Source organism: Hyla sarda, chromosome 4, assembly GCF_029499605.1.
Source record: "Hyla sarda isolate aHylSar1 chromosome 4, aHylSar1.hap1, whole genome shotgun sequence".
Lineage (NCBI taxonomy): Eukaryota > Metazoa > Chordata > Amphibia > Anura > Hylidae > Hyla > Hyla sarda.
The window spans coordinates 372,195,579-372,211,674 of NC_079192.1; the positions used below are offsets into that span (position 1 = coordinate 372,195,579).

At 37.5% G+C, this 16,096-nt stretch overlaps 1 protein-coding gene across 37 annotated transcripts in view; it reads left to right on the forward strand.

Moving 5' to 3' along the window:
- The window catches only part of LOC130267280 (protocadherin gamma-A4-like), a 357,909-nt gene that overhangs the window by 298,527 nt on the left and 43,286 nt on the right, over window positions 1-16,096 (forward strand). The window contains exon 1 of one of the 37 annotated variants that reach the window (XM_056516786.1): window positions 4,571-4,620. The exons of 33 other annotated variants lie outside the window; for them this stretch is intronic. In XM_056516786.1, coding sequence (XP_056372761.1) covers window positions 4,618-4,620 — 3 coding nt within the window. In that variant the 5' untranslated portion in view covers window positions 4,571-4,617. Of the gene's footprint in view, window positions 1-4,570; window positions 4,621-6,661; window positions 6,992-11,871; window positions 11,941-16,096 lie in introns of those variants that run through there. 3 more of the 37 variants (XM_056516779.1, XM_056516784.1, XM_056516785.1) reach the window with 3 other exon arrangements.

Genomic DNA, 16,096 nt, shown 5'->3' on the forward strand with positions numbered 1-16,096 from the left:
TACATTGTGTAGAGCTGCAGATGACTGTGTTCTTACTTTTGATGCTGTGGTGGAAAATCCTCTAAATGTCTTTCATGTTAAGATTGATATTCAGGATATAAATGACAATCTTCCTAAATTTATTCTCGATATAGTTACAATAGAAATGAGTGAATTCACCTCCCCAGGAAGAAGATTTCTTTTACAGAATGCAGAAGATCTAGATATAGGAATTAATTCTCTTATAAGCTACAGACTCAGTACAAATCATTATTTTGTTCTTGAAGAGAAGGTCAGCACTGATGGCAGTGTATTTCCAGAGCTTATACTAGAGAAACCTCTAGACCGAGAGACACAAGACAAGTATCAACTCATTCTAACAGCTTCTGATGGGGGAAATCCTGTACAGACAGGCACTGCCATAATAAATATAATTGTTACTGACTTCAATGATAATTCTCCAGTATTTACACAGGATGTATATAAAGTAAGTGTTAGGGAAAATATACCAGTGAATTCAACAATTCTGCAGGTCAGTGCAAGTGATGAAGATGAAGGTGTCAATGCACAGATCACTTACTCATTTAGAACCACAGTAACTGACATAGTACAGACTTTTATTATTAATCCTAGAAATGGAGAGATTAAAACAAAAGGAAATTTAGATTATGAAGTGTCAAGGTTTTATGAAATTTCAGTGCAAGCAGAAGATGGAGGAGGCCTAGCAGCCAAAGCCAAGGTTATAATAGAAATCATAGATGAAAATGACAATGCTCCAGAGATATCTATAACTTCATTACCATCACTAATTCCTGAGGATTCTGTTCCTGGAACTGTGGTGGCTCTGATTCAGATTCATGATCCTGACTCAGAAGAAAATGGTGAGGTCCAATGTATAATAGAAGGTGATTTACCATTTCAGTTAATATCATCAAGTAGCTTCTTTAAAATTGTTACAAAAAGTAATCTAGATAGAGAAAAACAATCATCTTACAATATTACAATACAAGCCTTCGACAAAGGTTCTCCTGAAATGACTTCTAGAAAAGTTATTAGACTCGACATATCAGATATCAATGACAATGCTCCAGTGTTTGAGAAATCAGTTTACACTGCATTTATACCAGAAAATAATTCACCAGGAGCTTCAATATTTAGTGTTCAAGCAAGAGACATGGACAGTGAAGACAATGCTAAGATAACATATTCTATAATATCTAGAAGCGATGTTGAAGATCCCATGTCTTCCTTCATCTCCATGAATCCAGTAACTGGGGTCATCTATGCTCAGCGATCATTTGATTATGAGAAACATAAAGAATTTAATATTCAAATCTTAGCCAGAGACAATGGATCTCCATCTCTGAACAGCAGTACAACACTAAGAATATATATAGTAGACCAGAATGACAACTCACCAGTCATTCTGTACCCATCACCAGATGGCGACAGCTCAACATTTGAGATGGTTCCTTGGACCTCTGAACAAGGCTCTTTAGTATCTAAAGTGGTGGCAGTGGATGCTGACTCTGGACACAATGCCTGGTTGTCTTACTTTTTACAATCTTCAGAACCATCACTCTTCACCATTGACCAGCAAACAGGGGAGATCAGAACATCTCGTGGGTTTCAAGAAAGAGACATCATGAAACATGGAGTTGTGGTTCTAGTAAAAGACAATGGGATTCCCTCCCGCTCAGCTTCAGTCACTATAAACATGGTGATCGCTGATCATTTCCATCAGGTCCTTCCGGAGCTGAGCAGTCAGTCTAACAAAGAAGAATCTCAGTCCAACCTACAATTCTACTTGGTAATAGCCTTGGCATTGATCTCCTTTCTTTTTATATTGACTGTGATTATTGCTGTTGTCTCCAAATACAAAGAGTCCAAATCTTCTTCATTTGGATCCATGAGTACAAGTCTATATCCACAGGTTGATCCCAGATTTACCTCACTATTCAATAATGGAACATTACCTCTGCCATATTCCTATGATGTTTGTGTAACACTGGATCCAAGTAAGAGGGAATTTTCTTTCCTTAAACCTCAGCATAATGTTCCTGTGGATAGTCTAATAGATGCTGATGACTCAGGGATTGGAAATGAAACATTAAAGAACTGTCCACCTGTAGAAAATCTGTCCTCTCAGGTATGTTTCATGATTTTCGTAAAGAGTTATTTTTTTAACTGGATTTCGAGCAATGTGATCTTAGCATCCTTTCATTATGTTTGCTTCTTTTATAACAAAACATAACATAACCTAAAATCTTTGTCATTTCCAGATATACTTATATTTAAGTGGCCTGGGAAATTTTCAAAATTGTATTTAATTGTAAATTTTACATTGCAAAGCACTGTTACTTCATGTTCGGTCACTAAGTATCATTTCAGAACGTTATAGTGGTATTGTACTAAATGAATGGACATGATTGCCCAGACATCAGCATACAGGAAGAGATATAAAGCAATTGCATAGACTTACACAGAGTCTGATGTGTTTGTGAGCTTTGTGGCATTAGGTATTGCACCAAAATTCTGGCTAGGAGGAGACAAGAGAAATGATATGTAGTAGAATTTGTCTTCATTAGCAGAGAGTGCAGTATGGCTGCATGATGTGAGATGATCATCACCAGAGTACACGGGGCACCTTAAACGGCTATCTTGTAGCAGCTGAAGCAGTCTTCGCTGTCGGATAGCCGTATATGCGATGGCCCCAACATACAAAAGCATTGTATGTTGATGCTGCCTTCAGCATGCGATGGCCTCTGAGAGGCCATCATATGTTGAAATTATCATATGTCGGGGCCATCGTAGATCAGGGGGTCACTGTATATTTTATTTATTATAGCAAATTTAACACAAATACACAAAAAATGAAAAAGGTTTAAAAACACACAAGTGGCATGGACACAGAGAAATAGGTGGGGGACTGTGGAGAGAGGGGAGAAAAAAGCAGCAGCCTAGGTCCTAGGTCCAGTAGAAAATTCATGCAACAAAGGTATACAGGTAAGTAGATAAACACATACGTGTATATTCATATAAGGTGCAGGAATCTCTGGCAGCAAAAGTGTGTAGCAGCACAAGTGTGCAAAGATGTAGTAATATATTGAAAGTGTTTAGCAATGTGAACTGCTGAACTGCTGATACAGATAAGGTAAAAGGTACGTTTAATAAGAAGGGTCAGAGCCGGCCATTATGGGCCATGAAGTGGACCTGCTGATACATAAAGTAAAATGTAGGAGCCCCCCTGTAAGTTCCCCAGTCACCCACCACACCTCCGACGAGTTTCGCCCGAGCGGGGCTTTATCCAGGACTCCTGGATTTGGGATGGAAACATTTTTCAGAGCTATAAAATGAATATAATCAAAACACAGAAGATATGAATATTTTTTTGCCTTCCAAAAGGGAAAGAAAGGACAAAAAAAACACAGTCTTGTGCCACAACAACGAACTGTCCAGTGGAAGTGCCCTGATAAGATCACTGTACACTACACATAGGCACTACAGCCAAACATTGGCCTCAGAAGACACTTGCAAACTGCGAGAGGAGGTACATGTCACCACTAAGGCCATTGACTGGCTACAGCACCCATACACAGTGTACAATGAGGCCACTAGGGTACTTCTGTTGAATAGTCTGCTATAGGAGTACAGGACCAAGAGTGAGAGGAGTGGTGAATGTTTTTTTGTTTAGTTTTTTGTCCTTCCATTTCCTGTAGGATGTCTCATTTTTTAAATGGGCTGGAAAACAGCTGATCGGTCAGTGTCCTATACTTTTTGATGTAAACCCAAAAAAAAAATTCTATTCTTTGACTAAATAGACCTATTAAATAATGATTACATTCATAGGTATGAGTCTGCTATACTCATTAGGCAATGTTTCCTCTACCCCCCCCCCCCTTCCCTCCCCCTTTGTAAGGACTGACAGGCTACTGTGTATCTGCATGTATACATCTATCCTCTCAATCATTGCTGACAGGGGCAGAAGAAGATTGGGGATATGTTACTATATAAAGAGGTATTCCAAGTTGTATTTTTCTTTTCAAATGTGCTCAGCCTGGTGGATAACACACTGATTTGCCGAGTAGGTAGTGCGTGCACCAACCCCAAACAAAAGAAGTACTGTGCAACAGGATCTGTTACAGGAGAACAGCAGTGGCAGGGGAGTGGGAAGGTAAGTATGTCTTTTTTATGTTATCCACAAAGCTAAGCATATTACAAAAATAAACATCACAGAATTTTAAATAATATACATACATATTCATTTATTAATAGTTTCATATAATGTTTTATAATACTATTATACTCAAAGTGTTATATGATATCTGATAGCAATGAAGCCATGGATGCTGTAGTTCCCCATATACGCCTCAGAGCGCCGCTGTTCACCAATAAGGAAAATATTCTGTAAATCCAGAATCACCTCCATGATGCAGACAGTGTTCAACTACAAGAAGGAATACACAGCATTTCAGACTAGGATGTGCTTGGTATAGGACTGATAAAGAAGGAGGATTATGTTTTGCTGTTAATTTTGGTGGATTATAATTATATCAAGGATTTTACCATTATATTTCTGGTGAGAAAAAGGATGACTGGATTACAACTGCAGGAAGGACAAGCAATGCAAGGACTCAGATGGCAAGTAACCATTTCTATCTTATTTTCCTGGCTGTGTCATTCAGTCTCTGGTCAGATTCATTATTCCATTAATGAAGAATTAAGAAAAGGATCTATTGTTGGGAATCTAACAAAAGATCTACAATTAGATGTTAAGGATCTGACCAGAAGGAAATTACACATTGTGTCTGATTTGTCTGACAAATATTTCAGTATAAACCTGGATAATGGAGACCTATACATTGCTGACAGGATAGACAGGGAGACATTGTGTGGGGATACAGCTGAGTGTGTCCTTACATTTGATGCTGTGGTGGAAAATCCATTAAATGTCTTCAATATAAAGATTAATATTCAGGATATAAATGACAATTCTCCTATATTTGTACATGAAAAGATTGAAATAGAAATTAGTGAATACTCCTCTCCAGGAAGAAGATTTATTTTACAAAAAGCAGAAGATCTGGATATAGGAAATAATTCTCTTATAAGCTACAGACTCAGTGCAAACCAGTATTTTGCTCTTGGAGAGAAGGTCAGCACTGATGGCAGTGTATTTCCAGAGCTTATACTAGAGAAACCTCTAGACCGAGAGACACAAGACAAGCATCAACTCATTCTAACAGCTTCTGATGGGGGAAATCCTGTACAGACAGGCACTGCCATAATAAATATCATTGTCACTGACTTCAATGATAATTCTCCAGTATTTACACAGGATGTATATAAAGTAAGTGTTAGAGAAAATATACCAGTGAATTCAACAATTCTTCAGGTCAGTGCAAGTGATGAAGATGAAGGTGTCAATGCACAGATCACTTACTCTATAAGTACTAAATCAAATAGTATTCTTCTGTCTTTCACTATTGATTCCAAAAATGGAGAAATTAGAGCAAGGGGACTCTTAGATTATGAAATAACAAAAAATTATGAAATTTCTATCCAAGCCAAGGATGGAGGAGGCCTAGCTGCTCATGCTAAAGTATTAATAGAACTAATAGATGAAAATGATAATTCTCCTGAGATATCTATAACTTCATCATCACATATTGTTTCTGAGGATTCTGCTCCTGGAACTGTGGTGGCTCTTATTAAAGTTCATGACCGAGACTCAGGAGAAAATAGTGAAGTTGAATGTATAATAAAGGGGGATTTACCTTTTGAGTTAATATCAGCAAAAGGAAATTTCTATAAAATCGTTACAAAAAGTAATTTAGATAGAGAAAAACAATCATTCTACAACATCACAATACAAGCCTCAGACAAAGGTTCTCCTCAAATGACTTCTAGAAAGGTTATTAGGCTTGATGTATCAGATATCAATGACAATGCTCCAGTGTTTGAAAAATTGGGTTACACTGTATTTGTCCCTGAAAATAATTCACCGGGAGCTTCAATATTTAGTATTCAAGCAAGAGATTTGGACAGTGAAGACAATGCTAAGGTAACATATTCTATAATATATAGAAGTAATGTAGAAGATTCCATTTCTTCATTTATCTCCATGAATCCAGTTAGTGGGGTCATCTATGCTCAGCGATCATTTGATTATGAAAAGCATAAAGAATTTATTATCCACATTATTGCCATAGACAATGGTTCTCCACCTCTAAATAGCAGTACAACACTAACAATATCCATAGTGGACCAGAATGATAATTCCCCAGTCATTCTGTACCCATCACCAGAGGGCGACAGCTCAGCATTTGAGATGGTTCCTTGGACCTCTGATCAAGGTTTTTTAATATCTAAAGTGGTGGCAGTGGATGCTGACTCTGGACACAATGCCTGGTTGTCTTACTTTTTACAATCTTCAGAGCCATCACTCTTCACCATCGACCAGCACACAGGGGAGATCAGGACATCTCGTATATTTCAAGAAAGAGACATCATGAAATATGGAATTGTGGTTCTAGTAAAAGACAATGGGATTCCCTCCCGCTCAGCTTCAGTCACTATAAACATGGTGATCGCTGATCATTTCCATCAAATCCTTCCGGAGCTGAGCAGTCAGTCTAACAAAGAAGAATCTCAGTCCAACCTACAATTCTACTTGGTAATAGCCTTGGCATTGATCTCCTTTCTCTTCATGTTGACTGTGATTATTGCTGTTGTCTCCAAATATAGAGAGTCCAAATCTTCTTCATTTGGATCTATGAGTACAAATCTATACCCACAGGTTGATCCCAGGTTTACCTCACTTTTCAATAATGGAACATTACCTCTGCCATATTCCTATGATGTTTGTGTGACTCTAGATCCAAGTGAGAGGGACTTTGCTTTCCTTAAACCTCAGTATAATGTTCCTGTGGATAGTCTAATAGATGCCGATGACTCAGGGATAGGAAGTGAAACAAATAACTGTCCACCAGTCGAAAATCTGCCGTCTCAGGTATGTTTCATGACATCGGTACATTGTTAATTTGTAAATATAAGAAAACATTAGTCTTTAGCCCTCAGCATCCTTTCTTCAAATTTACTTTATTACCTTTTATCAAACTTTTTCTGTTTCCAAATACATTTATGTGAACCTATATGGTTTCTAAAAAAAACTCTAAAATGACATGTTATACATACATAGCTATTTATTATTGCTAATACTCTATCTTAAATGCCTTTGTGAGTTTGATAACTGTAAATAAAATGAGTTAGTTCAACAAAGACCCATAAATGACGAGATGATCTTTGCAAAGACAACTCATGATCATTCAGTTTTGTGTTATGATGTGGTTTGTATTAGAATTGACATACTTTTACTATAACGTTTCGGAGTAAGAAACTGTAAAATTGGTAGAATTGAAGTTTTCATGATGTTTTCCATGGCAATTGCCGGTCCTCACATTTCTACCAGTTTCTGTTTAGTTGTTGACATTAAGAAACAGAAATAAAGCACCTATCCAGTTCTGTTATGGACCATGACTAATGGCCAGACTACATTGTTCTAGATAGCAAGGTACAAAAAAACTGCAGCATAACATTTATATGGGAAAGCATGTACCTACAAGTAGTTTAAACCATTGCAAGCTTATAGATAGTTGGCTACAAACTGGCCTAAGAATAATGACCTTTTTTGTTAGAATGAGTAATTTTCACAGATGAAGACACAAGGAAAATGTAGATAACATTGATCTATTGGTACAAACATTTTAGTTTGAGCTGCACAAAGATATTTTAGTTATTGTATATGCAAAAAAATGGTCTCTGTAGAAGCCTAGCCCTAAAGGGATAATTCTATCTGGGATATTCATGGCATATCCACTGTAAATGCCTTAAGTATCACCCTTCTGGAAGCTGCACCTATCTCAATATTGAGTCAGGGGGACTTACTCCGGCCTTTTTTCAGCCACCAGCCATTCAGTTAATGGGAGTTGTATAAAAGCATAGCACTGTAAGCTATGCCACTTTTGGAACTCGAGGGTTACGTACATGGCTTAGCTTGTGGTGCTACATTGTTAATGTTAATGAAAGTTAAATAAACTGCGTAAAACAGTCCAATTGGCTGCTTTTGGCCTCCCACCAAATTCAGAGGGATTTGGCAGGGCCCTGTGGATATGCCATAAATATCCAGATGATATATTGTTAATGCGCCATTTATGTACTGTAGTAACTGTATGAGAGTTCCTATTGGTAAGCATATGGTACTTTGATTTAGGCACTGTATCTGTGGGTGACAATAGTAGTTACCACACTGGACACTCTGTAGAGCAAGCATGAACCAATCTACTTATAATGTTTTGTTTGTTGTGCATTGTATAGAAACTTCACAACTTGTTCCCATGATGTACCAAAATAATATTTTACCAGCATGAGCCTTACCTTCCTAATAAAATGCCAAATTCCCATTCTCCTACGTTCCCCTCCTACTTTAATGTCCATTGTTAAACACTATAAAAAGGGAAGATTTAGCAAGAGTAATTTAAAAGAAAAGCAATCTTTGTTGACCATACTTACCAATTCCAACTCAGCTTTCATTTTACCAGAGCAGTTTAATTAAGAAAGCTGAGTTCTGATTGATGAATATGGGCAACAACCACAGCTTTTCTTTTAGATGCTTTTAATAAATTTCTCCTTAAGTTACAGTATCAATCAATAATGATCATTGCATAGATGAGGAAAAATAAAGAGAGGGTGTCCTATTGATAAGGATTCCATGGATGTCCTATGACATGACTACTATCCATAGCTTGTATAGACAGAGAAACCTGAGTGAATTGAATAACTGTACATAACAGTGTATAAATATATCAGGGGCAGTACAGAGATTTCTCTCATGATTTATTTGTACCATAACTGTACCTATAAAAAGTAGGCATCGTCTATGTTTAGAGCAAAGAAGGTTTCTACACCAGCAGAGATGGGGGTTCTGTATTGTAAGAGCAGTGAGACTAATAATAATAATAACTTTTTATTTATATAGCACACACATATTCCACAGCGCTGTACACTCAAATTGGTCCCTGTCCCTATTGGGTCTCACAATCTAAACCTATCAGTATGTTTTTGAAGCTTTCTGCCATATGATTGCCATATTTGGTGTCAGGAAGGAATTAGTTCCCCTAGTATGGGGCAATTGGCATGAACTTCTTTAGCCTTTTTGTCTTCTAGATCAATACAGTAGGTACACAATATGGATACAGGTTGAACTTGACTGTCTCTTGTCTTTTTTTCAATCTTATGAACTAGGTAACTAGGACACTAAGGCTATTTAATGTTTCATTTTGTAGGTTGTTAGGGCAGTTGCCCTATTAGCCATTCACAGGGTAACATATAAGCATATGCTGTATGAAAATATTAACATATCCTATAGCATAGTAATCAATTTAAAAAAATCTTCTTATGGGATAAAATAATGTTCAAAAATATAGGTTACTTCAAAGAAATAGCTGGATTCCCCCACTTTCCATAAAACATGTTAAAACGTGTCCATAAAAGAGTGGGTATAAATCAGGAAAAAATGCCAATGTGTTTTGGACAGGTATTGTTCCTGATTAGAGATGAGCGAACTTACAGTAAATTCGATTCATCACGAACTTCTCGGCTCAGCAGTTGATGACTTTTCCTGCTTAAATTAGTTCAGCCTTCAGGTGCTCCGGTGGGCTGGAAAAGGTGGATTCAGCCCTAGGAAAGAGTCTCCTAGGACTGTATCCACCTTTTCCAGCCCACTGGAGCACCGGAAAGCTGAACTAATTTATGCAGGAAAAGTCATCAACTGCTGAGAAGTTCGTGACGAATCGAATTTACTGTAAGTTCGCTCATCTCTATTCCTGATCTCAGCATATAAATTAGCCATTTATTTGAAGTATCCTTATTTATCTGCTCAGCCAGAAGCCTCTTCCGGGCATTCCGTATGGTCATTAGCATCAGAACACAAGTATATGGGGCTTGTAAGAACTTCTTTTACAAGTCTGCATACTGTTCAAAAATATAAAATGCCAAAAATGTGAAACTGCCAAGTAGATTTCTATTTAAAAGTGTAATACAATGCAAACCAGATCTGACTTCATAACATAGGGAGAAATCCATTCTTAATAACATTCTTAATAACATTCTGTAATAATAACATAGATACGTTTTGTGTTGTTTGGCTAATAGGAACCATAGAAGAGTACAGCAGACCAATAGTTAGAAGTACATTGTATTTATGAGGGATCAGGCTACTCAGGAGGGACTGATAGCCTACTTTTGTCCATTCTACCAGTCACTGCTGAGAAGACATACAAGACTTTGCTATTAATGATGTTTGTATTACACCTGTATCAGTATTTTAGACATAATGCACCAGTCTTGGGCTTTAGGAAACTCAGTGAGATCAATATCAAACAACTGATGTGTCTTTAGAACAGTAAACAGCAGTAATATCATTTTTTTTTTTTAATTACTTAATTCTTTCTTCAAACCTAATCTATATCTATATAAACAGTAACATATTTGGTTACAAAAATATAAACAACAATTTGGGATAACAGCGGGCGTCAAGTCCTAGGAAAAAAAAGAGTGGGAAACCCACAATTTTCAATTAAGGGCTGGTCCTGCTAATGGGAACGGTATTCCTGCTGTGAAAAAACACACATGTTCCATGAAGGGTTACTTGAACTAAAGTTGCCCAAACACATGAGATAAAAGTCGTCTAAAAAGGCAGATTTCGATCATTTTGATGTTGTATGTGGATGTTGCAGTTATTTGAGATGGACAATTGTGGACTATTGTCTGCAAAAGATGTCATCTGTGAGATAGGATTTTCTTGGCTATTGTTGACTGAAACTATACATGAATGGCATGATGGGCCAAATACACCTGATCATTTGCCAATTTACATAAGCCTACTTTGCTGATCTGCCAGTTTAGTCTGTCAAGTTGATGATGGGATCCTTCGTAAATGATTGGTTAGCTTTGTTTAACACTATGTTGTGTGTTTCAGAAGTTTTAGGGTGCGTTCACACGCTATTACCAGCAGCGGGTTGCCCGCTGCGGGAATCCCACTGCGAGTTACGCTACCATTGATTTAAATGGGTCCACAGACAGTCCGCAATAGTGTCAGATTTGCAGACTGTCCGCGGACCCATTCAAATGAATGGTAGCGTAACTCGCATTGGCTTTCCTGCTGCGGGAAACCCGCTGCTAGTAATAGCGTGTGAACAAACCCTTAATCTATTTCAAAAAGTGCTGATAATATATAATAGCAGTAACTAAAATAAAGGTTACAATGCGAATCCAACAACTATTGCTTTTACAGTAGTTACACATTAAGAGAGTAGAGTTTTATAACCAACTTCCAATTCCAATTCTTAGTCTTCTGAAGTTACTGGGGTTTGTTCTACTCAGTGCTTTATATAGATCAGTGCCTATAATCAAGTGACAAATGAATTAGTCCTATTTTAATGTAGCAGCAGATCATTCCTTGCCACTGACCCTGGTAGAATATGTTGCTTATTTTTTCCCCACTTTTAATAATAAATTAGGGTGTAGCCACATTCACTATAATTCACCATATTGGTTCATACTATGTGCAATTAGTTCAGTTTTCAAATAAAATGGCATCTAAGAGCATTGATGCTGTAGTTCCCTATGTACGCCTCAGAGCGCCGCTGTTCACCAATAAGGAAAATATTCTGTAAATCCAGAATCACCTCCATGATGCAGACAGTGTTTAACTACAAAAAGAAATAGACAGCATTTCTCTCTACGATGTGCTGCATATTGGACTGATAAAAAAAGGATTTTTTTCTTTTTTGCTGGATCATTAAAATAACAAGGAATTCCACTATTATATTTCTGGTAAGAAGAAGGATGGCTGGATTACAAGTGCAGGAAGGACAAGCAATGCAAGGACTCAGATGGCAAGTAATATTTCCCTTCTTATTTTCCTGGCTGTGTCATTCAGTCTCTGGTCAGATTCATTATTCCATTAATGAAGAATTAAGAACAGGATCTATTGTTGGGAATCTAGCAAATGATCTACACTTAGATGTTAAGGATCTGTCCAGAAGGAAATTGCGCATTGTGAATGGAGTTTTTGAGAAATATTTCAGTATAAATCTGGATAATGGAGACCTATACATTGCTGATAGGATAGACAGGGAGACATTGTGTGGGGCTGCAGCCGATTGTGTCCTTACATTTGATGCTGTGGTGGAAAATCCCTTAAATGACTTTAGTGTAAAGATTAACATTCAGGATATAAATGACAATTCTCCTACTTTTGTTATTGATACAATTAAAATAGAAATGAGTGAATCCTCCTCCCCAGGAAGAAGATTTGTTTTACAAAAAGCAGAAGATCTAGATATAGGAGTAAATTTTCTGATAAACTACAGACTCAGTACAAACCAGTATTTTGCTCTTGGAGAGAAGGTCAGCACTGATGGCAGTGTATTTCCAGAGCTTATACTAGAGAAACCTCTAGACCGAGAGACACAAGACAAGCATCAACTCATTCTAACAGCTTCTGATGGGGGAAATCCTGTACAGACAGGTACTGCCATAATAAATATCATTGTTACTGACTTCAATGATAATTCTCCAGTATTTACACAGGATGTATATAAAGTAAGTGTTAGGGAAAATATACCAGTGAATTCAACAATTCTGCAGGTCAGTGCAAGTGATGAAGATGAAGGTGTCAATGCAGAGATCACTTACTCTATTAGTACTAGGGTAGATAATGTTCTTCTGGCTTTCAATATTGACTCCCAAAATGGACATATTAGAGCAAAAGGACTCTTAGATTATGAAATGACAAAATATTATGAAATATCAGTACAAGCACAAGATGGAGGAGGCCTAGCTGCTCATGCTAAAATTTTAATAGAAATAACAGATGAAAATGATAATGCCCCTAAAATATCCATAACATCATCATCAGATCTTATTCCTGAGGATTCTGCCCCTGGAACTGTGGTGGCTCTGATTCAAGTTCATGATCCTGACTCAGGAGAAAATGGTGAGGTCCAATGTATAATAAAAGAAGATCTGCCCTTTGAATTAATATTGTCAAGAGGAAACTTTTATAAAATAGTTACGAAAAGTAGTTTAGACAGAGAAAAAATATCATCCTACAACATTACAATACAAGCCTCAGACAAAGGTTCTCCTGAAATGACTTCTAAAAAAATTATTAGACTCGATATATCAGATGTCAATGACAATGCTCCAGTGTTTGAGAAATCAGGTTATACTGCATTTATACCAGAAAATAATTCACCAGGAGCTTTAATATTTAGTGTTCAAGCAAGAGACATGGACAGTGAAGACAATGCTAAGATAACATATTCTATAGTAACTAAGAGTAATGAAGAAGATCCCATGTCTTCCTACATCTCCATGAATCCAGTGAGTGGGGTCATCTATGCTCAGCGATCATTTGATTATGAGAGGCATAGAGAATATAATATCCAAATCTTAGCCAGAGACAACGGATCACCATCTCTGAACAGCAGTACAACACTAAGAATATGTATAGTAGACCAGAATGATAATTCACCAGTGATTCTGTACCCATCACCAGATGGCGACAGCTCAACATTTGACATAGTTCCTTGGACCTCTGATCAAGGCTCTTTAGTATCTAAAGTGGTAGCAGTGGACGCTGACTCTGGACACAATGCCTGGTTGTCTTACTTTTTACAATCTTCAGAACCATCACTCTTCACCATTGACCAGTACACAGGGGAGATGAGGACATCTCGTATATTTCAAGAAAGAGACACCATGAAACATGAAATTGTGGTTCTTGTGAAAGACAATGGGATTCCATCCCGCTCAGCTTCAGTCACTATAAACATGGTGATCGCTGATCATTTCCATCAGGTCCTTCCAGAACTGAGCAGTCAGTCTAACAAAGAAGAATCTCAGTCCAATCTAAAATTCTACTTGGTAATAGCCTTGGCATTGATTTCCTTCCTATTTATGTTAACTGTGATTATCGCAGTTGTCTCTAAGTACAAAGAGTCCAAATCTTCTACATCATTTGGATCCATGAGTACAAGTCTATATCCACAGGTTGATCCCAGGTTTACCTCACTATTCAATAATGGAACATTACCTCTGCCATATTCCTATGATGTTTGTGTAACATTGGATCCAAATAGGAGAGAATTTTCTTTCCTTAAACCTCAGCACAATGTCCCTGTGGATAGTCTAATAGATGCCGATGACTCAGGGATTGGAAAAGATAATTTATTTGAGGACAGTCAGTTGCTTCAGGTATGTATTAATTACATTATGAAATAGTAAAATTATGTAGTTATTTTATTTTTTATCATTATACTATTAAAAGATGTTAATACATTTATTGGCATAAAGGGATAAAGTGTATATAATTTTAAATTAATAACACACAAGTTATTCCTTTTATTCATCTATTACAATGGGCAATAAAATAAAGACATCAGTACAGTAATGAAAAAGAGTTCTAATAGTAAGCATGTGTCCACTTTGGGGGTGTTCAAGCCAACTCCACCCTGTTTCTGGATTGTTTTGCTAAATTGACACTATTGGCAAATATGTAGCGGTGTCCACACAATAAACACAGAAGGCTGAACTAAAAGCACTGCCTCTTATCACTTGATGCTTTATATTGCTGCTTTCTGGGAAGGATATTGTGATATATCATGTGACTCAACTTTTTTCAGCTTTCTGTTGCCAGTTTGGGGGGGTTGTTTTATGGATTAAATGACACTAACTATAAACCTCTATTAGGGTGTCTTATGTCTGTTGTAGTGATGGGTTCTATTTATAGATTACTAGAATGTGTAGATTTCATTTTTAACATATTTGACTGACCCATGTTTCGTGCTGTTGGTCTTTGCTTCCATATGCATTATTCTTCAGCAGTTTCTGCTTGATGGTTGTCTTATGATGAACACTAACATAATGGGAAAAGTTTATGAAGTTTTTCTAAAAGTAACTTGTTATAGTGCTATTGAAAAATTAAAGCCACACTGTGATAATTGTGGGTAACATGGACCGTATTTACCGGGGTATACCACGCACCGGCCTATAACATGCACCCTCATTTTTCCAAAGAAATTTCCAAGCAAATATCTTTGTTAAAATGAGGGTGCATGTAAGTGTGTATATACCCCCAATAAACTCTGGCCCCACAAAAGCCGCTGAGGTTCAAGTAACTGCAGCGGCTTCTGCGGGGCCAGAGTCCCGCTGCCACCGCTCGATTCCCTCCCCATCCCCAGCTTTCATATTTACCTATCCAGGGGTGCACTCCTAAAGGCTCCAGCAGAGTCCTGCGCCATTGCTGTGCGCTGTGGAATGACGAGTGATGTCGCGTTGATGTCATTCATCAGCGCACAGCGACAGCGCAGGACACCGCCGGAGCCTCCAGGAACGTGCCCCTGGACAGTTAATTATGAAAGCCGGGGATGGGGAGGGAATTGGGTGGCGGCAGGACTCTAGCCCTGCAGAAGCAGCTGCAGTTACATGATTTACCTGCAGCAGCTTTTGCGGGGCCAGAAAGAGTTTATCGGCATATAACACACAGATAGACTTTAAGCTAAAAATGTTGCTTAAAAAATGCCTGTTATACGCAAATAAATATGGTAATTACATAGGTTGAAGACAAGAGTTCAGAGAAAGGTGAACCACCCCCCTATACCTATTGTCCCATAACAGAGAAAAAAATTTTTATACAGAGGCCAAATTATGTTCTTCTCACAATCCTCTATGCCTCTCTTGATACATCCAATTACCTTACTAGCCTTGGCAGAAGCTTCCTGGCATGAGTTTACTGTCCACCAGTACCCCCAAGTCCTTCTCAGTAAAGGTTTTTCCTAATGTTTTAATATTTAGCACATATTTGTTAATTTTGTTTTTAGAGCCCAAGAGCATAACCTTTATATACATTTAATTTAATTTGCCATGTCTGTGCCTAAGCCTCCAGCTTCCCCAGATCCCTTTGTAATATTTTGTTATCCTTATCTGTGGTGATTACCTGACATTATAGAATTAGGGTCTGTCAATCACAGTACATAATTCAGCAAAATCT